The sequence below is a fragment of the Astatotilapia calliptera genome, chromosome 6, assembly GCF_900246225.1.
Source record: "Astatotilapia calliptera chromosome 6, fAstCal1.2, whole genome shotgun sequence".
Lineage (NCBI taxonomy): Eukaryota > Metazoa > Chordata > Actinopteri > Cichliformes > Cichlidae > Astatotilapia > Astatotilapia calliptera.
The window spans coordinates 7449959-7477574 of NC_039307.1; the positions used below are offsets into that span (position 1 = coordinate 7449959).

Sequence of the window (27616 nt, forward strand, 5' to 3'; positions counted from 1 at the left end):
TAAATAGCGTAGGAAGGTACGTGTTTATAGACCGACATGTTCTACAGCCTAATTTGTATTTTTTTTGTTTCTGTTTCTGACTTTGCAAATTGACAACTACGTTAGTCACACGGTAATAACAGAAGTAATGATGTAAAGCTCTCGAGTGTACTTGTCAACCGGGAATTTGAAACACGGGGGCTCGCTCACGTCTTTGAATTTCTTCGGCTTTTCCAAGCTGTACTTGAAGGCAACTCATAGCCAGCAGCGTCGTTTTGTGTGGCGCATGCGCATCTAGCTAACTAGGAAGCAGAGGAGACGGTCTCCATGGATTATGTGGACATATCGTTGAGTGAAAGCAGTAGCTGTTTGATTTGGATACATGCCGTGTTCTTACAATGAAAAGCTGACAGCTCGAAACGAAGTTGAGTCAATACGATATATATTTAACTGTATGTATTAGGGCCTGAGTCAGAATGATGTCAGAATGCGACCTGACAGAGACAGAGACCGGCGAGCCAGTGCTGGACACGGGGGAAAGAGCGGTGCCAGTGCTGGAGTCTAACTTTCACTCCATAGACCCTCCAAAGGTGTTATTTGACAGGAACCGGATAGGTCTGACAACTGGGGCGAACCCCGGTGGTGCCATACGTATTTCGGACTCTTGTGAAAGCGTGTTGACCGAACTAGAGACAGAGGGCTCCGGCGAAGAGGCGCTGCTGTTACCGTGCTTAGCAGGAAGCTCGTCGTCTCCGAGAGGTGTAAAAGAAAAGCGAAGCAGGCGGTACAGGCACAGCTCGTCTTCGGATAAAGATGCTTTAGCCTCCCCGGGTAAGTGTTTCAAATCACGGCCTTTGAAATGGTTGTATATGAAACTAATAAATAGACAGCCACACTCAGATACTCATAGGGGTTATGTCTTTTCTGACATTTTGTTATTTGATGCATATGGCTCTGGAAAAATTCTGCCTACTCAGGCTGATTACGGTTGTGATAACAGGTAATGCAACGTGGTCAAATAGATATGTTATGTAAGCTCTCTGAAGTGAGCATTTCACGCGGCTTTTTAATGTTTGGGTCTCTCTTAAGGTCTGTTGAGGCTGTTGGAGAACCAACACTTTGGTTATTATTAGAATTTTAAAAAAGCACAAACTTGGTGTCACATTACATAAAAAAGTACCCGGTTTCTCCACAGCACTTGGTGAACTGAAGGCTTGGTGTGCAGTCTGTATCGTGTCTGTATTTTCTGCTCAATTTGTCATCACCCATATTTTAGTCTGACAATCAAGACAGAATCAAGGCTACAAATATGATGACAAAAAAGTTTTTAAAACAACAACAACAAACAAACAGTTTATAATACTTCCAGGATAATAAATAAGTCTGCCTCATCCATTGAACTCTTGCCCACCTGGTTGACATCATTGCCTCCTTCATCCAAATTATCTTTGTTCCTCAAGCTAGGAGGTTTTTGAACATTCTGGTCTGTTGTAAGATGTTTGTTGTGATAAAATTATTTGAGGCTATGCTGTGAACTAGATTGTCCAGCAGGAACAACTAAAGTTTCTGTCAGATTTGTTTTGGATGATGAGAAGGGGGGGTGGGGGATGCAGGGAAAGACCAAGAAAAAGGTGACCTAGTCGCTATGGAAGCGGCATAATCTGACTTAAATGCTCACTGGATTTAACAACACTCCCCCTCATACCGCCCACCTTTTGTTTTTTCCTTTTTTCCCTCTGCAAAACAAATTCTGAGCATTTGTATTCATTTCTGTTATTCAGCCTCTCCCAACAGAGATCTATTGTTCAGATCCATGTCCTATTATGGCCAGAAATCTAGGCCACAGGTAGAGTCTGAGCCTTAAATGGCAAGTGTTGGCATCCCATTACTTGTGGCCTTTGTAGAACAATAATCTTCTCCTCTAAAATTACAAAACTGTTTTACAGATTATTGTTAGAATACTGACTAAGAGCCATTTCTCTTGCACTTTGTGCCATTTAAAAATATCATGTAAATTAATTGTGAATTGTAGCTCTTAAATTCTGCTTTACGTGTCATGGGAAATATTAACCAAATAGCAATAGTGCTTTTTTTTTTTTTAACAAAGTAATTGGTAAAAATTTGCATGCGTCCATAAATGTATTCTATTTTTCATCACGTATGCCATCTTTTGCTGCCTTCTTTGTCACCAGTCCAAAGAGCCTAGAAACAGCACGCAGGGTTTATTTATAGTTATAGTCTTTATGTAAAGTTCATTTTGATAAACTTGAGTAAGTTGAAGCATTTTATCATGTAACTGTCAAAACTCGAGGGAAACAGTTTTAGCGTTTAAGACAAATTGTATCAATTTTATGCGCTTGCTGTAACTTAAATATATAGTTATAGAACACTTTTCACAGTCCAGTGTTGTGCCATGTCACACACTTTGTGCTCTGCATGTCTATTGGAGGTCTCTGAAGTTATAAGTGAGGTACACTCCTGCTGTGTGTGCCCCATTAGTTGACCAGGACATCTGAGAGGCTGATATTAAATATGCATAATGCCCCTGTGCTAGCAGACACACTTTGTAGTCCAGTACAGTGTTTGAAGATGATGAAGACGGAAATTGAGAGAAAGGAAGTACTATATGCGCATATACTATTACTTTGGCTTTCTACAGGTTGAAGCTAATGGGAAGTGGAAGACATACAAGGCCCATTACTGCCATCTGCAGCAATACACCACAGTGATCTTATCACAGACTATAAGCACCAGGGTTGCGCACAGGAAGCGTAGATCTGTCATCATACAAGATGATAGATTGAGCACACTTTGACCTGTTGTTGGGAATTAAATGAAGATAAAATATTGCATCACACAGAACTGGATTACAAACTCCTTACAGTAAATCAGAGATTTACTGTTTTAGAGCACAATCTAAAACTATGTTAAGATTTTTATACTAAAGTCAAAATGGAGCTATTTTTAAGTCATTACTTTTGGACAGCTTTTCCAGAGATCAGAGTTACCTTTATGGCCAGACATCTTGTCCCAGTGTGGTCCACATCCACAAAAACCACTCAGAGCTTAGCCTTCAGAGATTGTGCACGTACAGCATGATCAGAAATTTATGGGAGTATTTACCCAATAAAATTGCTTAATATTTGCAGCACAGTTTAAATTCTTTTTAAAGTAGGATGTTTGCTTTGCAGGTACCAAATGGAGCATGAAACACAGGTGCAGCCTAGCTTAAACCTCTGTTTCAAATAATTCAGTTTTAGTTATATAGCACCAAATCACAACAACAGTTGTCTCAAGTTGTTTTATTTTGCAAGGTAAAGACTACAGTAATGCGGAGAAAACCCCAAGAATCCGATGACCCGCAGAGTGGTATATAAACGCAGAGTGAAACTTTGCAGCATTTATTGAGAAGATACAAGGAAAAGATCAGTCTGTCTAAATTCTTCTTATTATTGAATTATTGAGTTATCTTACAGCCACAACATGATAAACACCTACCTAATCAGAATACTTTATTAGTAATGCTTTTTGGTAATCTCAGTCTCTAACTGAACGTGCTCCTGTGACTGACCAGCATGTCATGGAGTGGGTGGGAGGAATTATCCAACATTGTCTTCATCTTAATGTTGGATAGCTCCCCACTGTATCACCAAAATACCTTTGACGCATCAAAGTAATGCATAGTATGCTACCGGAACATTAACAGATAATTGGCTGCAGGGTGCGAGTACTGTGCTGTAATGAGGAGGTCTTGGTTAGTCACTTTACTTTCTGAACCTCCCCATCCATCCATTCGCTTATCCTTTTCAGGGTCGCGGGGGGCGCTGGAGCCTATCCCAGCTGTCATAGGGCGAGAGGCGGGGTACACCCTGGACAGGTCGCCAGTCTGTCGCAGGGCCAACACACAGGGACAGACAACCATTCGCGCTCACATTCACTCGCACATTCACACCTAATGGCAATTTGGATTTTCCAATTAACCTATCCTCTCAAGCTGCATGTCTTTGGATGGTGGGAGGAAGCCGGAGTACCCGGAGAGAACCCACGCAAACACAGAAAGACCCCGGCCTGATGTTGGAATTGAACTCAGGACCTTCTTGCTGTGCAGCAACAGTGCTAACCACCGTGCCACCGTGCTTGCTTCTGAACCTCCCCGTTAAGTTAAATTGAGTTTGACTTTTAACATATGATTCTGGGTACTTTTCATGTATTTGTTCAGGAGTAATTGGACCATACTAGGTCAGACTAGGTTTGACAAGTATTCACTGTTTTAAACAATCCAGATTAATTATGTAACGTTTGCTTATCACTCTTTCTTTTCTTCCTCGTGTTAATTAGGTTCTCTTGGGCCCTACAGTTAAACTAGCTTTGAAGCTACCTTTGTTACTCCTTATCGGTCACCCTTGGCATGTTGACTGTCCTGTCCCTGTTTTTATAGCACCTACCACATGTCTGTGACTTTATCTCTCCTTGCATCCCACTGTGACTTTAGTGCGACTGATACAGAGCATGGGTCTCTGTCAGCTGATCGTTCTGCCCTGTGCAAGGAGGAGAACTTATGATCTGCCATGTCATGTGTTTGGACCTTTATCAAAATAATAATTGGCACTATTCACCAGAGAGCAGTGATTTCAAGAGAATGACGTTTGATCTGCAAGGCAGTAGAAAATGCCAGATTTTAACAAGTGGCGGAATCACTGGTTTAGACCAATTTTTTTTTAAGTTTAGTTGGTAAATTCTCTGTGATAGTGTACACACAGTCAAAATATGGGCATGCGATTTGGAATTCCTCTTAAATGTGTGTTTGTGTATTCCTTTGTGGGTGATTCCTGTGATAGACTTGGCCACCTGTTTTATCCCACCCTTTGCACAGTGTGCAATGGGAACACTTCCAGTTTCCCACTGCCTAGAACAGAATAATCAGGAGGTGAGATGGGTGAGGTAACGGACAGTTTACAGTAGTCTCTGTGAGGGAGATTGCAATTATTATTTTTTACCACTGATTTTTCAGCATGTATAATGTAAATAACTCATTCATGATCATTTCAAAGGTATCTGATGGTCCTAAACACCAAAACATAACACCCATGCAGAGAAACCTCTTGATGTTTACTTAATGCCATATTTTGCAATGGACATGTAATTGTAAATGCGATCTTATTGTTCTAGTTCTTAAGAAAATACATTTGTTTAATTGTAGCAAGTTCTGGTTGTATACAATGTAAAAATAAATCAAAGTAATCTTGAGTTATTCCCCTTCTAGGTACCAACAGTGGAGATTTCAACCATTTCCCTGACGACCCCGAGTTTGCCGATATTATCCAAAGGGCAGAGCAAGCCATTGAGAGTGGCGTCTTTCCAGAGAGGATTTCCCAGGGCTCAAGTGGGAGTTACTTTGTCAAAGACCCAAAAGGGGTACGTTTGGTACAAATGACACAGATTCATGACAAGCGAAGGAAGGTTCATGGGCTAAACTTGGAGGAAGAATATAAATCAGTAGATTAGCAACATTTCCAAACATTTATCTTTTCTTTTTTCAAAACATTAATTGCTTTAATCATAAGAGTTTGTAAATTAGGAAGAAGGAATATGGAAATCCACAGGATTATGATTCTTGTTTAATTATTCAAAAAGCAATGGTTCAGCTGATAACAGCAGATCACTGGCATCTACAGGTAATTACTGGGAAGATGGTGAGCCCAAGATGTCAGACGCATTCCTCACGCTTTACATTTGTTGCTTATAGTTACACTATTAGTCTTTGGCTTTTTAATTGTGCTTGTAAGGAGCTTGAAGCAACACTAATATGCGTGGTAAAATTAGTTCTCACTCTTTCTGTTTTCTGACCTGGGCTGTATGTCAGATTGCAAGTTTAGAAAAAAAACAAATGTATCACTCTGTTTTGTTTTTTATTTACAGAAAATCATTGGTGTTTTTAAACCAAAGTCAGAGGAACCTTATGGTCATCTGAATCCAAAATGGACCAAATACTTTCACAAGGTACTTTCTGTCACATGTATCACCTTTTTTAAACATCTGAAAAGTTATTAAGATATATATTGTCATTCATTTTACTTTAATGGCTGCACACAGTGAGTAAGATTAAACAAAAAAAAAAAAAAAAGTAGGGTAATATTAACACCTCATCTGTAAAACTTCCCCCATGTCTGTCTCTGTTGTTAGCTTTGCTGTCCATGTTGTTTTGGCCGAGGGTGCTTGTTACCTAACCAGGGTTATCTGTCAGAGGCTGCTGCTTCACTGGTTGACACCAAACTCTGTCTTGGTGTGGTGCCAAAAACCAAGGTGTGTGCTTTTTTTTTTTCTCTGTAGAGTTTTTGAATTAATAACATGTAATCTCCAAAACCCAGTATAAGTAAACACTTGAATTAATCTGGATTTGATTAGGGTCTCTGTGCTCTTCTTTCTGTTCAGCAGTGGTCACAGTTTCAAAGTAAACCAGTGTTATCTAAATTTTATCAGGTGGTGTATTTGGCCAGTGAGACATTCCACTACAACGCCATAGACAGAGCAAAGTCCAGGGGGAAGAAGTACGCCCTAGAGAAAGTCCCCAAAGTGGGGCGACGCTTCCACAGAGTGGGCCTCCCACCCAAGGTACCAAAGACTTTTAAACCGTCACAGTCTAACGTCACCATTTGTTTACTATAAGCAATTCATGAGGAGCTTGGAATCTTGACCTTTCTCTTGTTCATTCCTGTGTCGTTTCCTCCTCTTGCTTCCTTGCTTTCTCTTTGTATTTGTGCAAAAACACAGCCACATACAGGAAAACCTATACTCATACTGGTTAAAACAAATTCTAATCTTCTTGTTTCAATATTTGTTAATAGGTTCTTTGTCAGATTTGTTCTATTCATATGTACACTGACTGCTTCTCTATAACATACAAGAGTTGTTGCATCAGTGAGTGGAGGGCTGAGAATAGCCACTGATGGTAGAGAACGGTAAAAGGAATCATGCCACACTATTTTTGTGTTGAAGAAGAACAATGTGTTTAGATAAAAGGCCATCAGAACCATAAATGTTGTTTCTGCTTTAAGCCATGTTCTTTTTCAGGAGCTGTAATACTTACTGGATATATTTATCTCTTGTATTGTGAACTGTAATCGTATATCAGTTTTGTCTTTTAATCAAAAACATGTATAACAGGTATTTCATTCCTGGCTGTTTATTACGTGAGACAGTCTTGTGGGTGATCTAAAGATATGTGGATGTTAAGATGATGTGAAAACATAGCTGAAGTGTCTTCGAGGAAGTAAATATGAGGAAACTGACTGCATATTTTCAACTGTCAGGCACAGCTGACATTTCAGCCTTTCGACATTACAGCTTCACTTGTAATATCACTGCACACCACATCATTTCCATTTAAACTGTCTACATACTGTTCTCAGAGCAGTGAACATTGCTATACAGTGTTTTGTTTTAATGGGTATGTTAGTTGCATTCATGCCATATGCGCCTCTGTGTGTTACCAGGTGGGCTCATTTCAGCTGTTTGTGGAGGGTTATCGTGAAGCCGACTACTGGCTGCGACGCTTTGAGGCAGAACCACTGCCAGAGAATATCAGGAAGCAGCTGCAGTCGCAGTTTGAGCGGCTGGTGGTGCTGGACTATGTTATCAGAAACACAGGTAGGCGTGCACGTGTTAACATTTCGATAAATGGTTTAAATTGAAGTGATCCGTCATTGTAGTCTCATTACAGTGTTGGCAGCTTTATTTCGATTTAGTTATACACTGGTTATGATAAAAATTCCTTTGATCTTCATATTTATTTTAAGTTAGTATATGCTTGCGCACAACAGCTGTTTGCTATCTTTGACATCGCTCTGTCTTCCCTCTCATTTCTGCGTATCAAAACTTGTTTCTGTTTGTTTTCCTTGTTAGATCGAGGGAATGACAACTGGTTGATCAAGTACGAGACACCAGGAGAAGGAGAGGGAGAAGAACAAAAGGTGAGGTAATTTACCACATGACAGAGGTGTGTTCAGACTGTTCACCAAGCACGCATTCACCTCGCTTAACTCTGTTGAAACACATGAACACTTATAGTCAAAGGAGCTTGCAAAAGAAAAGCGTCTGGACTTCTTTAAGTTGCTTGAAGACATTTCACCTCTCATCCGAGAAGCTTCCTCAGTTCTAAGGTCAAATGGTGGAGAGTCCCAGATATAAACCTAGTGGGAGTAACCCCCCACAGAGGGACAAAAGGACCCCCTGATGATCCTCTAATCGCCTGAGCCAAGGTGTGAAAATGGGTGTGGGTCCCAGTCAGCCAGAGTTTCGGGTGAGTTCATTGTGAAACCTGGCCCCACCTTATCACAACACAGAAGAGCCACCTCCACAGGACAAGACTCAGCAGTCCATCTGCATCTTAAGGATAAAGGACACTCTTTCGAGGATGCCGATGTTCACATTTTGGACAGAGAGGACAGATGGTTTGAAAGAGGAGTGAAAGAAGCCATCTATGTCCACTGTGAGTGACCATCTTTGAACAGAGGCGGTGGTTTACGACACCAACTGTCTGCCATCTATAATCCAGTTTTGAGATCCCTTCCCAGACGCCTTAACGCCCACTCACATCCTGGGCCATCTGATCTCAGGAATTCGCATGATAAGGTGGGGCCATGTTTCACAATGAACACACCCGAAACTCTGGCTGATTGGGACCCACACCCATTTTCACACCTTGGCTCAGGCGATTAGAGGATCATCAGGGGGGTCCTTTTGTCCCTCTGTGGGGGGTCACTCCCACTAGGTTTATATCTGGGACTCTCCACCATTTGACCTTAGAACTGAAGAAGCTTCTCGGATGAGAGGTGAAACGTCTTCAAGCAACTTAAAGAAGTCCAGACGCTTTTCTTTTGCAAGCTCCTTTGACTACGATGACCTGGATGACTGAGAACCTTCACAGACATGAACACTTATATATTTTTAAACCAGAACACACCTTATGTTGGTTTTGCTTCTGTGTATGTGCAAACTAGACTCACAAATGCATGGAACAAACTTGATGTACGTCTTTGTTACCTATCATCAATCATTATTTTCGATTTGCCGATAAATGACAAAAGTTGTCATTTATGTGTGGCAGTAATCACCCCTCAATCAATAACCAACTTGGTCATCAGTCATTAATAATTTACTCACTTAATGAATTTGAGGTCTTTAATCTTTTTCTCCCTCATGCTGCAGGATGCAGAATGGACAGAGAACATTCAGGACTCCTGCATCAAGATTGCAGCAATTGACAACGGCCTGGCCTTCCCCTTTAAACACCCGGATGAATGGAGAGCCTGTATGTTTATCACTTATTTCACTTTTGCTCACCATCTCTGTCAGTGACAGTAATGAGAGGGCCCCTTTACATGTGCGATTTCATGTAAAGACTCATTAAAAAGACTCATTGCACTTGTAGGAAAGGGTATTGTCAACATAACCTTCTGAAAAACACAAAGTGAAAAGGCACTTTTATTTGAGTGTTTAAAGTATCTTTCTGTGCCACAGTGATTGATGGTTGACCCGGCTCTTTGTTCACATGGGCTTTAGGAGATCTCTCTTGCAAAATGTGTCACAGCTAAAAGTCTTACTCTCATTACAAATCAGAACCAGGCACTGTGACTGCATGCAGTTTAGACTTGTGCTGTGTACTGAGTGATGCACAAATGCATTTATATTGCACCACAAGTTTCATTGTACTTGAAGACAAAACATTGAGATACCATGAAATTACTGGAGGGGACTGCATGTCTGAAAGGGGATTTATTTGCATACTTTTTGAGATGTATACTACTTTTAGACCCGCTGTCCAGATTAGACAATACAATTAGCTTATCTTAGTACCAAGGTTGTAAATAGGAGGAATTTACTAGCTTGGCTTTTTCCTGATGTAAAACTAACGTAAGAGCTTGTAAAATTGTACTAATCTGTGAACTTGATAAAGTGTTGCAATTAGTAAGTTGTAGATGTGATGGTATGATTTTTACCTTTGGACACTGCCACAGACAGTTCCTTTAATTTTCTGATAATCTCATTGCTATTGGATGATTTCAGTCCTTTTCTTCTTATGGTAGAATCTTGTCATCTGTGTTCTGGCAAGAATTAAAGAATTTTTTACAATAAAAAAAAATAAACTGTAAAGAAAAATTAGGCCACTAAACAATCCTACATGTGGCCTTATTATCAAATACAATGATAGTTATAGGTTCAGTGACAGTGAAAGGCTATACAGACGGAAACATTTGTGTTGTCCCCCTAACAGATCCATTCCACTGGGCATGGCTTCCTCAGGCCAAGGTACCCTTCTCCCAGGAGACCAGAGACCTTGTGCTGTCCCGCCTCTCTGACATGAACTTTGTTCAGGATCTCTGTGAGGACCTCTATGAGATGTTCAAGGTATGAGATGTTCTCATAAGCTTTCCTTTTTAATCTGTTTCTAGATTTTTGAATTCTTAATTGCAGGATATCAGCTAATATCAGTCGTTTTCTGTTTTCAGACAGATAAAGGCTTTGACAAAACCATGTTTGAGAGACAGATGTCCGTCATGAGAGGACAGGTGAGCTTTTGTAATTTATTTTTTATTTTTAATGAGTACTTTAATGTTCCTCTAGTCATTTTTTTTTAACTTTGTACTGTTCTGTCCTCTATTTTATTTTTTTCTGCCTGTTCCTTTTATATCCTACCTTGTTCTCCTTTCTCCTCTCATGGCCTACTTTCTGTCACTTTGTATGCTCTGTAACGTCTTCACCACACATTTTACCCTAATTTTGCATCTGCAGCCACTGTCCTGTCTCACCTTTCAGTCTTTCTATTCTTCTCTCAGCAAGCAGTTAATAATAAAAACATGTTATATTAGTGAACAATACTGTGCAGGATTTGAGTCATTCTCAATTCTTTGTATTTTTGTTCTCCTTCCCTATTGGAATTCTTTAATATGGTTTAAAGTGCTTAAAGTCATGTCCTTAAGAAAAATGAATAAATCCAACAAAGGCATAACACAGGACCCAAGGACCTGAGATAAACATCTGACCCGTCAATTGATCCATCTACTGTTGTAAAGATGCCCTTCTTAAAGAAGGGAAAGAGGGTGAAAAGGCAGAGTTATGCCAAGTTACACAAGAACTGGACTTTTGTACAACAACCTGTTGTGAACAACGGGTCTTGTGAATTTTGAATGTAAATTTAACATTTTAAGTTCTAGTCAGTGTCGTTGGAGTGTTATGGAGGACATCAGTAGAGAGGTACAACAGTGAATGTGTGCAGCATCTGTTAAATGTGGTAGAGGCTCTGTCATAGTTTGGTGCTGAATTTCCGTCAGTGGTGTGGGGGATCTTGTCAGAATTGATGGAATTATAAACGCAGAAAAGTACTGTGCAGTACCATCTGGAAAGCGCCTTGATTGGCAGTAGCTTATTTGCAGCATTACATTGACCTCAAACACACTGCCAGTGCAGTGAAAGCACACCTGGGTAGAAAACGCATAATAGAATGCTATCAGTTATGGATTGGTATCCTCAGAGCCTGGACCTCAATATTATTGAAGTAGTGTGAGACAGAGGCAGGAAACAAATGGATGAAAATCAGGTAACGTCCAGATTAGAGCTTCAATGTTAAGAAGCCTGGAGAATTATTCCTGAAAACTACTAAAATAGAGCCTGTTTTGAAGAATAAAGGTGCTTGTACTAAATTTGCAAGCTTGTCAGAATTTCACCATTTCTGTGTTTGCTTCATGTGCTATTTCCACACATGTTTGCACATTTCACTGATCACTGCACTTATTTCCCATTTTCCAAGCAAAATATAACAAAATGAGGGATGGCTCAAGACTGTCCTGTAGTGCAGTTGTTTTGTAATTTATTTATTTATTTTAACTTTTAGTTAATTATTTAACTTTTGTCAGATATTAAAATGACCTGGCTGTGGAGAAAGTAGCTAATAATAACTGCAGTTTTTATGTATTACTGTCCTTTATCAAAGCCATGTCACATGCATAATATGTAAGCACAGACTGTTTCATATTTCCAATAAGTTGTTTGCATATTCTCTAAAAACTTCGAGTTGCTTTTGCACAACTAATGCACCGTCTTTTCCCAGGTGTTGAACCTGACCCAGGCGTTGAAGGACGGGAAGAGCCCCCTCCAACTGGTTCAGATGCCTCGGGTGGTAGTGGAGCGCAGCCGCTCAGGTGGCCAAGGTCGTGTGGTCACTTTGGGGAATGCGTTTACACAAACCTTCCACTGCAAGCGGCCATTCTTTTCCTCCTGGTAGTCAGAGAAGGATGACGAGGGGAGCAGAGGAGAAGCATCTGCTTTTTGTCCACACATCACTCCTGACGTAAAGAAAGTGAGAGAGAAGCTTACACTGGAAACTGTTCATATTTGTCCTCGGCAGGAAGGAAGTGAAGAAGGATACGGTGATGATGGAAAATAAGATGAGAAATATTTTGTGAGGAAATTGACTTGAGGCCAATTCCTCATTTGAGGAGAGTGCAGGGAACCGTGGGAGCTGGAGAGATTAGCATACCGCCGTCTCCTAGAGAGACCTTGGGGCTGTTTGTGGTTACTGTATGGCAACTTGATTAGATAATCAGCTTTTTCACAGAGGTGGGCTTTGTTTATTGTTAGGAAGCTGAAAGTTGTTGTTTTTTTTCTTTTTTTTTCAAACCACTCAAGCTACCTACTGAAGGTCTCTCGATAATATAGTGCGTTGATGGCCAAAGAGCAAGCACCTAAATACCACAAGCTAACAGCACAGTGGTCCTGGTAGTGTTTGGGAATCTTAAAGAAGTTTCTCTTGGTCGACATTATTCCTCATCTGGGATAAAGTCCAAAATATTTGCTTTGCCTTATAGGATTACTTAGTGAAATATAGATGTGCACTTACACTGCTGGAAGTGTTTGACCAGTTCCACCCAGCTGGGCCAAAACACACTTTACCCAGCTTTAAAACCACGTGTTAAACAAAGACAGTGTCTTCAATTCTCAGTGCTGCCAAAGTCTTTGTTGAAGGAATATTGAAGAGCTTCAAGACAAGAAAATTGTTGAAACTTGAATTTGTAGGAAGTGGAGGACTGCGAATAAACACTTCGCTTGAATGTAATCTGTTTACCGTTTATACACAGAATTTTGCTCCTAAACATTTCAGTACAAGAGAATTCTGTAAGAAATAGACTTCTCATTACTATGAATGTATTTGTTGTTTGACTTGTATTTAATTGCTGGTAAGCAGCTTTCTCTTGAATCTTCTGGCATGGGGGGGGGGTCGCAACTCTCCTTGCTTTTTATATTGTACTCTGTGAAGAGGAAAAACTAAATTGAGGAGACTTGCTTGATGCCATTCTGTTTTCTTATGTATGCATCTTGAAGTTTTTATTCCAACTCTGCAACTATATGGGATAAGTTGTATATTTAACAGATTAAAAAAAAACAATAAAATTTGGCAAAATCAAGTATTTTGTAGTTGTCACTAGTACATGTTCTAGTTTATAGGAAAAGGCTAATTTGAAGGCATAAAGAATGAAGTGCACCAAGCTGGAGTTCAGCAGTGACAAAGGTATGTTCAGCAGAGCTCTATCTGCAGGATGACAGTTCTCATGCACCTGATTAATGCCTATTGACTTTAAGATTAAAGATGTCAACAGTAATTCCCACCCAACCTGCTAAAGCCCAAAGATATCCAGGTAATAAGGATGAAAACAAAAACAACAGATCTTCACACGCAAAATATTGAAATCAGTGAATTTTTAGCTTGAGAAATTATTAAAAAGGTTATCAGCAATTAAAGGTTTTCTGAGAGAAACTTTGCCGATTGCAAAGGTACAAGATCTAAACCAGAGCCATGGAAAATGTTTAATAGTGTGAAAGTGACAAAGGGAGTGGTTTAAGATTACAAGCTAATGGGGCCTTTTGTAAAGCAAAAAAACAAAAAGGTGCCCGGGTTCATCTGACCAATCGAGAATGTCAGTGATGTCATTCAAACGAGAAACAGAATATTTCCTACAGGTGTGCCTTGAAATTGTGGCATGTGTTCTTTGTATAGCAGAGGTTTTCAAACCAATATACACCAAGGTGGTGGTAGATGTGAAGCACAGCTGAATAAGGTCACCACACATTCTCGCTAAGAAGTGACACACATCTGGAGAGGAAATAAAATGTGAAAAGAGCTGTTGCAATACTACCAGGATGTCTCGTCATCTTAGCAGTAGTGTGACACGGAGCCTTGCACAACAGTGCCCTCATGTGGAAAGTTTTCTTTATAACCTCAGGTTAATGGGTTCAAGTCACCACAAAAAAAATAGGCAGTCTTCTAAAATAGAGTACCAGGTCTTTTAAAACACTATAATAACCAAACGTATGATTCTGTACTCTGCTTGTGTGTGTATATAGCTGTGGTCAAAGGTTTACATACACTCTTCATGGGCATGAATGTCCTGGTAATTTGGGGCTTTTTTAAACGGCTCTTTATCCACGGTGGAATGATTGTACAGCATACACCTTTACTGACTTCAAAAGTCAAGTTTGAGTTTATTTTTTATTTTTATCTGATCCATACTGGGTCAAATATATACACACAACCCACTAATATTTGGTTAAATGTTCCTTAGCAAGTCGCTCTTGGTTGCAATCAACAAACTTCTGACATAATTTTGGCTGGATATTTGGTCGGTTTCCTGGAATAGACTTGGTGTTTAAGCATAATCCATACATTTTCAATTGGCTTTAAGTTGAAGCTTTGGGAGGGCCATTCCAGAAGCTTGATGTTCACCTGTTTTATCCATTCTAAAACTAGTTTGATGTCTGTTCAGGGTTATTTTTCTGCTGGAACACTCAACTCTGTCCAAGTTAGATTTCTCTAAGTGTTGATTTGAGGTGAAGCTGAAAAATTTGAAGAATTCCCCCCGGAGCATGATGCTGCCACCATCATGTTTGAGGGTTGGTACAGTGTCTTAGGTTTGTAAGCCCCACCTTTACCCCTACAAACATGCCTCTTGTCATAGTGACCAAACAGCCCAATCTTTGTTTCATCTGAACATAAAACTTTCCTCTAGAAGGCATTAGGCTCATGCCTGTGGTGGGAAAGTGAAAATATCAGTGATGACGTGTCGATTTTGAAGCAGGGGCTTTTTTTTCTGGGTTGGCAGTCTCTCGTTCCATGGGGATGTAAAACTTGCTTTACTGTGGACAGTGATGTTGGAGTTTCAACAGTTTCCAGTTCACGCTTTAACCCTGACGCTTCCTGGGCTGTTCCAGAACATCCTAACCAGTTTATTCTCATCCCAGGATGACAGTTTGGATCTTCTTCCAGATCCTGGCAATGCGGTGACACGTCTCACTAACTCATACATAGATACAGTAACTTGAGCTAATGGTTTTGTAATCTGCAGTTTTTTCGTAATGGCCCTGAAAGACCTTCCTAAGTTGTGTAAATCTACAATTCCGCTTCTTAAATTGTCACTGAATTTCTTGGGCTTTCCTGTTGTTCGAAGTATTGCTCAATCCAGTGAGTACTGGCAAAGGAAAAACAACCAAGTAATCAATCATGAACACTAATGAAAATTTAACAGGACTTTCATTTGTCAAGTAAAAGTATAATGTAGAACCTTCAGCACTGCTTATTAAAATATTTAAATAAATGTACGTCTATATCTGAGCCTGTATCTACACTTTGTGACTTTGCAAGAACTGGAGAAAATGCAAAATTAAAAAAAATAAAGTGCACCCAGTTCTTGGTTTTTTGAAGATAAAGACCGTTTCAAAGGAATCAGAAGCCCAAACTACCAGGACATTCATGCCCATGATGAGTGTATGTAAATTTCTGACGTGTACAAGCTTCCCTGCAGTTATGTCTGTTATGAGCTTTTGTTTCCACTAGATGGCGCGCAGTATCTGTTTTATTTTAGTTGCCTGCCGTCGGAAGTGCACTTCAAGGCGATGAGTTTACACCACTTTTGAGAACGACTAAAGTCACAAGGCTGTAAAAATATGCAGACATAGACGGCTTGGCTTGTAGTCCTTTTTAGCCAGAAGAGCCACGGGAGATTGTACTTAGATTACTTTTTAGTTCTTAAAGAAGCAACCCAATGTTTTCAATGTAGTAATTTAATATGATTTTGTGAGGGCATATATATATCTATATCATATTTATTTAAGCTTTCTGGCACTATTGACATGATGCAGCTCTTTATATTTGTGGCTGCGTTTTTCTTTGCGCACGAAATCACCGAAGCCGTTCGCTCTGACAAGTGCACCTCCCGGTGCGATGTGAGCTCGTGCCCGAGCCCCAGCTGTCCCGGTGGCTACGTTCCGGACAGATGTAACTGCTGCCTGGTGTGTTCCCCGCGTGAAGGAGACCCCTGCGGCCGCAAAGACGACCTGCCCTGCGGGGATGGATTGGAGTGCAAGTTATTCGCTGCGGGGAAGCGGCGAGGCTCCAAAGGGGTCTGTCGGTGTAAGATGGACCATGAAGTGTGTGGGAGCGACGGGAAAACGTATGGAAATGTGTGTAAGATGAGAGCAGCCAGTCGGAAAACTCTACTCAAGGGGAGACCCGCGGTCAGCCAAGCGCACAAAGGACCCTGTTCGCCTTTAGGAGCAGGTAGGGTTGCTTTAAGGTCGCCACAAACCTAGAATGTACAGGGTAGAATAGTTTTTTTCCCCGGATTTGGTATATATGTGTATATGTATGTAGGGGAGACCGGGGATAGTTGTAACGTGGGTCAGTTGTAACACTTCCAATTTCTCCAATCAGGGCTAAGTTTCAAATGATGTGACTCATCCTGTGCATGCCCAACTCAGTTCTGCTATCACATGTGAAAAATCAGCACATTTTGTCAAACACAGACAATTTAACATGAAAAAAAGTAATTTGTATACCAAAAAGTAAGTTTTTCTACTTTATTTCAATGTTTAATAGCATTATCTGCTTTGCAGTTAAACTCATCAAACTTAAATTGTGTTATTTGTATGTCTATGGGGATATATTCTGTGTAGGTCTTTAGTGCTAATGTTTTAGCCGTTGGCTGTAATGTTAGCTAGTTCATGGCTATAGGAGTCTGGGTCAGTTGTAACAGCAACAGTCTGGGTCAGTTGTAACAATAATGCAGATGTTACAACTTACCACACTATTACTTTAACTTATATTAAACAAGTTGGGGCAACGACATCAGCAGAGAGAGGTTCACTGGTCGCTTTTGTATATGCAGTTAATGCCATTGGCAACACAATTCCTCCACTGTTTGTGTTCCCACACATACATTATGCAGACCACTGTGTCAGAGATGGACCAGTAGGAAGTACTGGTAGTGGAAATAAGTCAGGATGGGTGCAAGAAACAGATTTCCTCATCTTTCTGAAGCACTTTGCAAACCACACTTGGTGTGGTTTGCAAAGCCATGGTAAGCCATGGTAAAAAGTAATGGAATTGCGATGCTGGTGAACAACTACATTTTTTCAGCTTCATTGTTATGTTCAAAATTGGTGCAAGAGCTGTAGTTTATAATGCCCACTGTGCCAATGAGGCCAAACTCAAGGAAGACCAACCAAAATTAATGAAATATTCAGTTGCAGAAAATTCCATAATTTGTCTTTTTTGGGGGGTTGGAATATGTTCAAAAGCTAGATTTCTGCATTCTGTCACACACACACAGCTATATAAATGGCTCTAAGTGCATTCATGTGTTGAATAAACAAAGATTACATGTTAATATTTTGTCAGTACCCTTATTTCATTGTGTTACATTTTACCCCAGGATATGTTACAACTAGATTAGATTAGATTAGATTAGATTAGATAGAACTTTATTAATCCCTCGGGTGGGTTCCTCTGGGAAATTCGATTTCCAAAAAAAGCACAGCACCGACAGAAGTTACAGAGTTACAGAATATTATATATATATATATATATATATATATATATATATATATATATATATATATATACACACACACACACACACACACACACACATATATATAAATACAGAGACAATATAAATAAAATATACGAAGGGGATAAATAGAATAAATAGGAATAAAAAATAAAAATACAAGTGAATTGCACATTTCAAGTATTGAGGTCTATTGCACTGTTGACTATTTACAAAAGTATTGCACAAAAGGTATTGCACAGTGAGGTGAAGAGGCACTACAGCTTAGTTGTTCCCCCCTCCTTTGTCCTCCTGTTTCCCCTCCCTCTCCCCTCCAGAGAGGAGTTAAACAGTCTGATGGCGTGTGGGACAAAGGAGTTTTTAAGTCTGTTAGTTCTTGTCTTTGGGAGAAGCAACCTGTCACTGAACAGACTCTTCTGGTTGTTAATGGCCGTGTGCAGAGGATGCCCAGCATTGTCCATAATGTCCATCAGTTTCTTTAATGTCCTTTTCTCTGCCACTGTCACCAGAGTGTCCAGCTTCATGCCGACCACAGAGCTAGCCCTCCTGATCAGTTTCTCCAGCCTGGATGAGTCCTTCTTTGCTGTGCTGCTCCCCCAGCACACCACAGCATAGAAAAGTACTCCAGCAACCACCGACTGGTAAAACATCCTCAGGAGCTTCCTGCAGATGTTAAAAGACCTCAGCCTCCTGAGGAAGTACAGTCGGCTTTGGGCTTTTTTATACAGGTGCTCTGTGTTGCTAACTAACCCAGACTATGGGGTTAACTGTAACATTTCACTCTTTGTGTTTGAGACCATACCATGCAATGGGTAATTGTGCTGCAGAGAAAATAGCTGCACTATTTAATAGCAGAGACATGTAAATACTTTGCATTACATTTTGAATCCACTACCTTAAAAGAGCTTCAATTTACAGACAGAAATGTCAAAAATGTTACAACTATCCCCGGTCTCCCCTATATATGGGTATATATACACATATATGTGTATATTTGTGTACACATATTTGTGTACACATATTTGTGTACTCATATTTGTGTGCGCATACGTGTGCGCATACGTGTGCGCATTCGTGTGCGCATACGTGTGTATAAAATATCTAGATTAGGGGCACTGAGGCAAGGTTGGTTTTTTATTTTTTGTTTACTGAAACATATTCCAATTATAGTTATTTAATGGACATAATGTGTAGGCTCTCAGCTTTCGTTTGAGGATATCACATTCAGGTTGGATGAGGGTTTTAGGAGTTTCGGCTCCTTAACATATGCCACCCTCTTTTTAACGGGACCAAAAGTAATTGGAAAATTGATTCAAAGGAAGGTGTGGGCAATTCCTTCATTATGTCATTATTAGTTAAGCAGATAAAAGTCCTGGAATTGATTTGAGGTGTGCTGCCTGCATTGGGAAGATTTTTCTTTGAACAGACAACATGCAATCAAAGGAGCGCTCCATGCAGGTGAGACAAGCCATCTGTAAGCTGTGAAAACAGAAAAAAAAACATCAGAGAAATTGCTACAATATTAGAAGTGGCAAAACCTACACTGCTGAACTCAGCAATGCAAAAAGACCTGGATGTCCAGAGAAGACAGCAGTGGTGGATGATCGCAGAATCATTTTCATGGTGAAGAGAAACCCCTTCACAACAGCCAGCCGAGTGAGCAAGACTCTCCAGGAGGAAGTTGTAATCATAAACCTCAAGAATAAAAAGGTTGGACAAGCTAAAAAAAAAAAAAAAATTCTAAAAAAGCCAGCAAAGGTCTGGAAGAACAGTCTTTCAACAGATGAAACCAAGATCAACCTCTACCAGAAAGATGGCAAGAAAAAAGTATGGCGACGCAAACCACATCATCTGTAAAACATGGCGGAGGCAGTGTGATGGCTTGAGCGTGCATGGCTGCCAGTGGCGGACAGGGACACTAATGTTTATTGAAGATGTATCTGCTCAAATCCAGCTAAACTGAGTCACATTGATTGGCCGGTGTTTCATAATAAAAATAAACAATGAACCAAAACATACAGCCAAAGCAAACCAGGAGTTTATTAAAGCAAAGAAGTGCAATATCCTTGTGTTGCCAAATCAGTCACCTGATCTTAACCCAACTGAGCATGCATTTCACTTGTTCACGATTAAACTGTGGACAGAAAGGTCCACAACAGTAACTGAAAGCTGCTGCAGTGAAGGCCTGGCAGAGCATTAAAAAGGAGGAAACCCAGCATCTGGTGATGTCCATGAGTTCAAGACTTCAGGCTGTCATTGCTAGCAAAGGGTTTTCAACCAAGTATGGGAAATTAACATTTTATTTTCAGTAATTTAATTTGTCCAATTACTTTTGAGTCCCCTGGGATGAAGGGATTGTGTTACAAAAATGCTTTAGTTTCTCACATTTTTATGCATCTTTTTTGTTCAACCCACTAAATTAAAGCTGAAAGTGTGAGTTGTTTCAAAAGTTGACTCTGTCCAAATATTTATGGACCTAACTGTAGCTATAGATAGATTGATTGCTGTCTGTATTAATGTTTTGGTGGGGTTTTCTTGTCAGTATAGGTCGTACCCTGATTCGTCTCAGCAGCCCTCGATACAAGTTCAACTTCATTGCTGATGTCGTGGAGAAAATAGCCCCTGCTGTCGTCCACATTGAGCTGTTCTTAAGGTTTGGATTGTGTATGTGTATAAAAATAACAAAAATTGCTTATTTATATTGTTTTATAGCATAATGGCTTGATTTGTCTGCTTTGATCTCAAGTAAGAAAAAACGAGTGCAACCTGTTTCCTCAACAGGCTGTTTTAGGGATATTGGGCCCAATCAAGTGCTGTTTGCCTGCTATTATAAGTAGCATAAAATTACATTCAAATTTAAGCTTAAAATTTAAATAAAATTCAAATCATGCATAAAATTAAGCATACAATTTAGTCCAAAGCACATCACATTAAGGCATAAAACTCTCCAAGCTGCCAAAATTACTTCTATATAGGGCAACCAGAATGTGAAATATATGCAAGAAAAGCACATTTTAATTATTATTGTTATTATTAATCATGTTCGCTTTAATAATTTTTCATTTACCCTCTGTTTCCAGGCATCCTCTTTTAGGTCGCCACATGCGGCTCTCCAGTGGCTCTGGGTTCATCGTGTCCCACTCAGGTGTGATTGTGACCAACGCTCATGTGGTAACCACAGCTGCCTTGGTGACAGGCAGGCCACAGCTGCGTGTTCAGCTCCACGACGGAGATGCATATGAAGCCGTGGTGAAAGACATAGACAGGAAGGCAGACATTGCTACAATCAAGGTCAATCCACAGGTAAGGGCACAAGCCCTGACATGCTATCATCATAAGCTTCTCTACCCTCTTCTCCTTTTCAAATATAAACACATGAATCTTTAGATTTTTTTACATCCATAAATCTTAAATGAGCCCACATAAACCACACAGCCCACATCCTGACACATTTCTTTGTCAACATCTGACAGTTTTCTGCTAGACATTAATAAGACTTTCATAAACACTAGCTCCGTGAGTCACAGACAGAGCGCTGATGTGTGTAATCTCACACCCCTGTCTGAAATACCTGGAGAGTTTTGTAAGCTTTCAACTATTCCTCTTCCTCTAAATGTCTTTTCTTCTTTTCATCTGTGTTGCTCTGACATACTCGCGTTTTCGCCTGTGTGCTGGTATTTTTTGAGTGGGTTTTTTTTGTGCTTGTTGTAGCAGAAGAAACTTCGCGTGCTGTCTCTGGGCAGTTCGGCTGATCTGAGGCCAGGAGAGTTTGTGGTTGCCATTGGCAGCCCTTTCGCCCTGCAGAACACTGTCACCACCGGCATCGTCAGCACTACACAAAGAGATGGCAAAGAGCTGGGCATAAAGGACTCAGACATGGACTACATCCAAACTGATGCTATTATTAACGTGAAACATTTTTAAATATCTCCATCTATACACATTGATTGCATTATTGAACTACATAATTGTCTTTTAATATTCCCATATGTGTAAGAATTACTGTTGTGCTTGTTTCTATTTTATATCTTCCATACTTGTGTCAAGTACGGCAATTCGGGAGGACCTCTTGTTAACTTGGTAAGTGGTGTTCTCTAAGGTACAGTAGATGATCCATTTGATTTTGGAGTGTTTTCAGTTTGGCCTCAAACAAAGAACGGAGTTTTCACCAACGCAGCATAAACAGTTATGAGTCACCAAATTGTCATATGAGCCTGAATATCACAAACGTATTATTCGCCAAAGCACAGAGGGAGCTTAAGTGTGATATACACTACAGACATTATACCTGATTTTGTTGTATGTATTGCAGCACATTTAAAGAAACTATTAACTGTCACAAATAGCTTTGTAGATGTGTGCATAACAAGGCACAGAATGCAAACAAAATGTGAGCTTTACCAGCTGAACAGTACTCCAAGAAGCACAAAGTTAAGAGTCACGAAATCCCAAAGAATCTAGAAAGAAGAACAAAGAACCAGGTTAATTCCAAAGAAAATAAACTGGACAGCATGAAAGGGAAGTGGAGGAGCACACACAGGAAATTCCAAAGATCAACAGTAAAAAGGGACGACAGGATTATAATTACGGAAAAATTATTATTGATGAAAACAGTAGGGAGAGGAGCACAGGAAGCAAAACTGACGCAAGACACAAAAGAAAGCAAACCTTCAAAGTAAAACACTAACAATTAACAAACGAACACACATGGAAACTCTTGCTAATATCAAAACACAAGATATCATAAAAAAATAAAACTCACGCTCTACGAGAACAAGAAATGAAAACAGGAAATCCAGATGTTCAACAAACACAAAATCAGAATCAAAACACTTTACTAATCCCTAAGAAAATTATGTGGTCACAGTTGCTCCAAAATAACAAAAAGAGTAACTATCTAAACTAGTGAAATAATACAGTGTATTGCAAGGCTGAAAAATATAGCAAACGAGCACTAATAAATAGAAACGGCTCTATTTCATAAATATAATTCAGTATATTACACATATTAAATATATATGGTTGAAAAAAAAATCTAAACTTCAAACATTAGAAAAATAAAACATGACTAAGACTCAAAAATACTAAGAAACCAGAATGCAGAACCAAAGCACAAAAACCTGCGATATGATACAGTCTTTGCTTGTTTTATAAACCCTCTTGTGTCCCATGAACTATGAACTCAAAATGGCTCAAAATTGATTTACAGATTTGTTCAAGCATATTTTCTTGTGGCCAGTGATTAACGGCTATAGCTGTTACTCCAATTCTGGAGTTCTACTAATATTAATTATAAAAAAGCTCAAAGTAGAAACGTGCAGTTTATTTTTATTGACTGCAGTAACACTGGGACACAATCGTGACACATCATGCGTCACATGCTTTAAAGTGTTCTGTGTAATGACACATTTATAACGCCATAAACGAGTGCACGTTTAAAAAGGCACATGCATTGTGTTTTTATCAATATATCATAGCAACTGTAGTTGTGCCACATGCTCGGCTCTACATACCAACTGATGCAGTTTTTTTTTCTGGAAATCTTGACATATTTTTCTCAGTTCTTACTGGCTGATATTTATGTCAGCATCAAGTCCTTTTTGGCAGCCATCATGTTGTGTTTGTCTTTCAACATGTGTTTGTGTTTCCTTCAGGATGGTGAGGTGATTGGAATCAACACTCTTAAAGTGACAGCAGGAATTTCCTTCGCTATACCGGCAGACCGCATCAGCCGCTTTCTCTCAGAGTCACAGATTAAACACAAGAAAGATGGTGACTTTTTTTTGTGAAGTTTATCATCTTATTATCTAAAATATCTTTAAATGACTATTTCCCCCCAGTATATGTCTCTAATTTTCATTGCCTACTACTCTGACTGGTTTTTGTTGTGACAGAAAAGAGACAGCAGAAAAGAAAAATGGACAAACCACAGTCTGATGCAGGTGAGAGACAAGACGTTTTTGTGCAAATATTATAACTATTTACATATATGGCAAAACATGCAGTTAAGAGTGTAGACTAAAAGTTAATAGATCTTTAATAACAAATGAAATCCTCAGGATTTGGACTATAATTTTAATGGCTACATTTATATTTTAATATGTGTTTAATAAAATAGTTATTAACTGTCTCCTCAGCTCATCTTTCCCCGTCAGCCCAACTTAGCCTTTGCATGAGGCTGTGTTTAAATTATGGTTATATTGTTGTGCTTTCAGACGCGTCCCTAGTTAAGAGACATTTTTTAGGCATCTGGATGGTCACCATCACCAAAGCGTAAGTTGTTACAAAGTCACACACATATTAGACTGTAAGGAGAAAATAAATTTTGCACTAATGTTCTTTAATACACTTCCTACTACAGATAAAGGTGGCATACCCAAATAATACTAAGAGCAACATTTGTTTTGTGAATAAATCATTTAACAAACAAACCGACAAATTCTGTGTTATTCTATGGGAAACATAAGTTGGCTTCAGGAGCTGGTATTGCTGCTTGTCTACTTTGTCTGTAGCCAAACAACTTTACCTTTGATTTGTCAGCAGGAGCTGTTTCATAGAAAATCAAATGTTTGCATGTCTGAGTATGTCCGAAAAGGGAATTAGTTTTATGTGATGCACTTCCTTTTTTTACATAATTGAAATGATAATGTGTAAAAATGTGTTAATAGCATTAATATTGTGTCCTACGTGTGCCACAGTCTTGTAGAAGAGTTGCGACTTCATAACCCAGACTTCCCCGACATCAGTAGTGGAGTTTTGGTGCGGCAGGTCATACCTAACACTCCAGCAGAAAAGTATGCTCACACACACCTGCAAAAAGTACACACACACACACACACACACACACACACACACACACACACACACACACACACACACACACACACACACACACACATTTCAAATGATATCACCCTGTTTCATACTTCCAGAAAGTGATTGCAGATTTATGGACAATGATGTCATTATAAGTCTGAATCTTCTTTTTCTCTTTCTGGCACACTTGTAGTAAACGGTTGACTCGAGCTTCTTTTCTTTTCCATGTCTTAGAGGAGGGATTAGGGAAGGTGACGTTATAGTGAAGTTGAATGCAAAGCCAGTCAGGACCACTGAAGACATCCATGAGGTGTTGCAGAGCGACCAGCCACTCCTACTTGAGATTCGCAGAGGGAACGATGACTTACTCTTCAATATCCACCCACAGCTTTTGGTACATTGAAAACTGGGAGAATTGATATCTTTTAGTTGTGAAGAGGCAGGACTCAATATGTCCAGTACTGATTTCTTATTAAAACAAGAGAACGGAAAAGAGCAGTTCCTTTCCCAACTAGCCTGATGATGTATGCTTTGGTAGAGTTTGAAATACTGTAGTTTAACACAGACTTCAAAATACAGCTCAGTAGAATCCATTGCACTGTATATTTAAGGCGCTTTAGAATAAAAGCTTAGAAGAAGGATCTGTGCAGTTGTGTGTTTTTCTGTCTAGTCTGTTCAGCAGCTGCTTTCCAGAAGGCAGCTTCCATTCCTTTGTTTATGTCTTCTCATCCCTCCTCCATCCTCTCTCTTGGAAAGACTTTCTCCTAATTTAAACAAACCTAAGTCAGCACCTCCACATACGGAACACAGGCACTATGAGTAAAATCCTGTTACAGGGAACAGCTGGTTGTATTCTTTCCTGTTTTGGAAATGAAAAATCTTCAGTCATAACATAACCTGAATCTTAAAGTCGCACACCCTGAAGTAGCCTGAAAGTACTTATACAAAAGCCAAATTAAATCAAGATGGCAGAAAAATATCTTTCAGTAGCTTGACATTTTGCACATACTACATATATGCTTATACTTTTGAATAGTGTTGTTTTGGTTTATTTATCATTCTAAAAGCCTTCCTCCATGCTGAAATGACCTCAGAAATGACCTTGTAACCCACTTGAACTCCCTGTAAGTCCACACATCATAAACTGAGCCCAGACAGAAAACCCTTCCTGTTTATTTAAACATAGACTCTGTCTGGTTACTGTTGGCTGGAACAAGCAGAGGCCAAGGAAGCAAAGACAAACTGGAAGAACAAAAAGGAAAGACTGGCTGCTGGGCTCACAAACAGGAAAAACAGGGAGGAAATGTAGCTAATAAGTGACTCCTGCTGTGAACAAATAACTACCATTTCAGCCGGTCCTCGCAGACTGATTTTAATATGGTTCTCTGTGCTGCACTCAGCGTGTGACTTGATGGAGCAGTTGTTGGAGTGTGGGTGGTGTTTTCTAGTCTTGCCAAGACAGATTGTTATAGCTGAGCGCCAGACTACTTCAGTAAGGCAGACAGAGGACACAGCTGTGTCCACACTAAAACAATATATCTAAGCCCACACTAAATATAAACTTTCACTCAACAACAAAGGCCATGTGTTTTTACAGTAAAGCCAGAGTTTTACAGATATCTCTGCATGCATATAAAGCACAACATATACTCTTCTGTACACTGTTTGTACTTTAGATTAGTGCATTCCCTATGCAACCCAGTCAGTGTGTTGCCATCTAGAGGCCAAATATAGTTTAGTTTGAAATAAACACAATTTATGATTCCCAAAGAATCCACTAGATGGCAGGTGGAGAATAAAGAATTTCCTCCCAACGTGGCAATTGCTCAAACGCTCATCTTAAAGGACTGCTGCACTATAGAAGTCTATATATAGCTCTGGTTTCTGATTGCATCCTTTTGCACTTAAAGCAGAAGAGACAGTTAAACATTTCAACAGCATGTAAGACTGTCAGAGAGACAATCGTGCAGGTGGAACTACACAGATGGAACTATTTTATTTATTGATTTTTTATATATAAGGTTTTCATAATATACAACCTGGATATCTCTAGGTGTATATTACCTCTCGCCCTGTGACACTTGGGATAGGCTAGGGATAAGAAAATAAGTAAATGGAAGGATAGATGAATTCCAAGTGCTAATCATAGTGCTAAAAACAATATAGGGATAATGTCTCATTTGCTATAAACAAAAAGAATTCTTTATTAACTCTGAGACATCACATGGGTGTAAAACATCCCATTTTTCCTCTATCCAATCCAAAGATTGTGCTTTTAAGATGTGGAAAAAATAGTTGATGTTGAAGATTTTTAAACACAACACTCTTGCATTATTCCAGATTTTGATATTCTTTATAACGCCTTGTATCTTAAACGTCAAACTTTCATGTATTGATCTGTACTGTTGCTGTATCTTTTCACTTTTATTTGTTGTTAAATAATTTCTCAACCACTTTCTTAATAAGATCAATTGTACACAGATGGAACTATTTTATTTATTGATTTTTTTATATATATATAAGGTTTTCATAATATACAACCTGGATATCTCTAGGTAGTATGTTACCTCTTGCCCTGTGACACTTTAAGAAAATGGAAGGTGTTGGGATTAAATAATTTACAGTGCCTCAGTAATGCTATGCTTTTTTATTAATAAGTGTTATAAAGTTATATAGTGTAGTATTAAGTGGACACAGCCCTGAAAAATAAAGGCATGAGACCATGTGTCCTTAGGGAGTAGAAAGCTGTAGACTCTCGCTCACGCTTGCTTGGGAAAATGTAGATAAGAGGGGACCATCTGTAGTGGAAAGTTACTGAGACACTGTTGTTTAGACTAGAATGAGCTTCTGTAATAAAACTGTTAGGGCCACACCACCATTTTGAGATCCGCGGCAACGTGTCATGAAGGACGCATGTCCCTTCT

General features: G+C 39.5%; 2 protein-coding genes across 3 annotated transcripts; both read left to right on the forward strand.

The window, feature by feature from the left end:
• Positions 1-246: 246 nt before the first annotated feature.
• On the forward strand, positions 247-13439 carry pi4k2b (phosphatidylinositol 4-kinase type 2 beta). Its single transcript, XM_026169937.1, has 11 exons — positions 247-810; positions 5243-5394; positions 5899-5979; positions 6163-6282; positions 6460-6591; positions 7473-7626; positions 7882-7949; positions 9187-9289; positions 10253-10386; positions 10488-10547; positions 12086-13439. The coding sequence occupies exons 1-11, from the start codon at positions 456-458 to the stop codon at positions 12257-12259; spliced, it is 1533 nt and encodes a 510-aa protein (XP_026025722.1). The 5' UTR covers positions 247-455; the 3' UTR covers positions 12260-13439.
• A 2482-nt stretch (positions 13440-15921) lies between these two features.
• Positions 15922-25333, forward strand: htra3a (HtrA serine peptidase 3a). Of its 2 annotated transcripts, none has more exons than XM_026169233.1 (10): positions 15922-16585; positions 20424-20529; positions 20957-21179; positions 21591-21785; positions 21924-21956; positions 23531-23648; positions 23771-23818; positions 24092-24149; positions 24575-24670; positions 24927-25333. In XM_026169233.1, exons 1-10 carry the CDS (start codon positions 16159-16161, stop codon positions 25093-25095), a joined length of 1473 nt encoding a protein of 490 aa, XP_026025018.1. In that variant the 5' UTR covers positions 15922-16158; the 3' UTR covers positions 25096-25333. The 2 variants fall into 2 exon arrangements, with proteins under 2 accessions (XP_026025018.1, XP_026025017.1); XM_026169232.1 differs by having other exon boundaries at positions 15923-16585; positions 21588-21785.
• The last annotated feature ends 2283 nt before the right edge of the window (positions 25334-27616 follow it).

Coding starts and splice junctions, on each gene's coding strand:
- pi4k2b (XM_026169937.1), top strand. CDS start 456: ATGATGTCAGAATGCGACCTGACAGAGACAGAGACCGGCGAGCCAGTG. Junction 811..5,242: donor AGATGCTTTAGCCTCCCCGG/GTAAGTGTTTCA, acceptor TTCCCCTTCTAG/GTACCAACAGTGGAGATTTC. Junction 5,980..6,162: donor GGACCAAATACTTTCACAAG/GTACTTTCTGTC, acceptor CTCTGTTGTTAG/CTTTGCTGTCCATGTTGTTT.
- htra3a (XM_026169232.1), top strand. CDS start 16,159: ATGATGCAGCTCTTTATATTTGTGGCTGCGTTTTTCTTTGCGCACGAA. Junction 16,586..20,423: donor CTGTTCGCCTTTAGGAGCAG/GTAGGGTTGCTT, acceptor TTGTCAGTATAG/GTCGTACCCTGATTCGTCTC. Junction 21,957..23,530: donor GAGGACCTCTTGTTAACTTG/GTAAGTGGTGTT, acceptor TGTTTCCTTCAG/GATGGTGAGGTGATTGGAAT.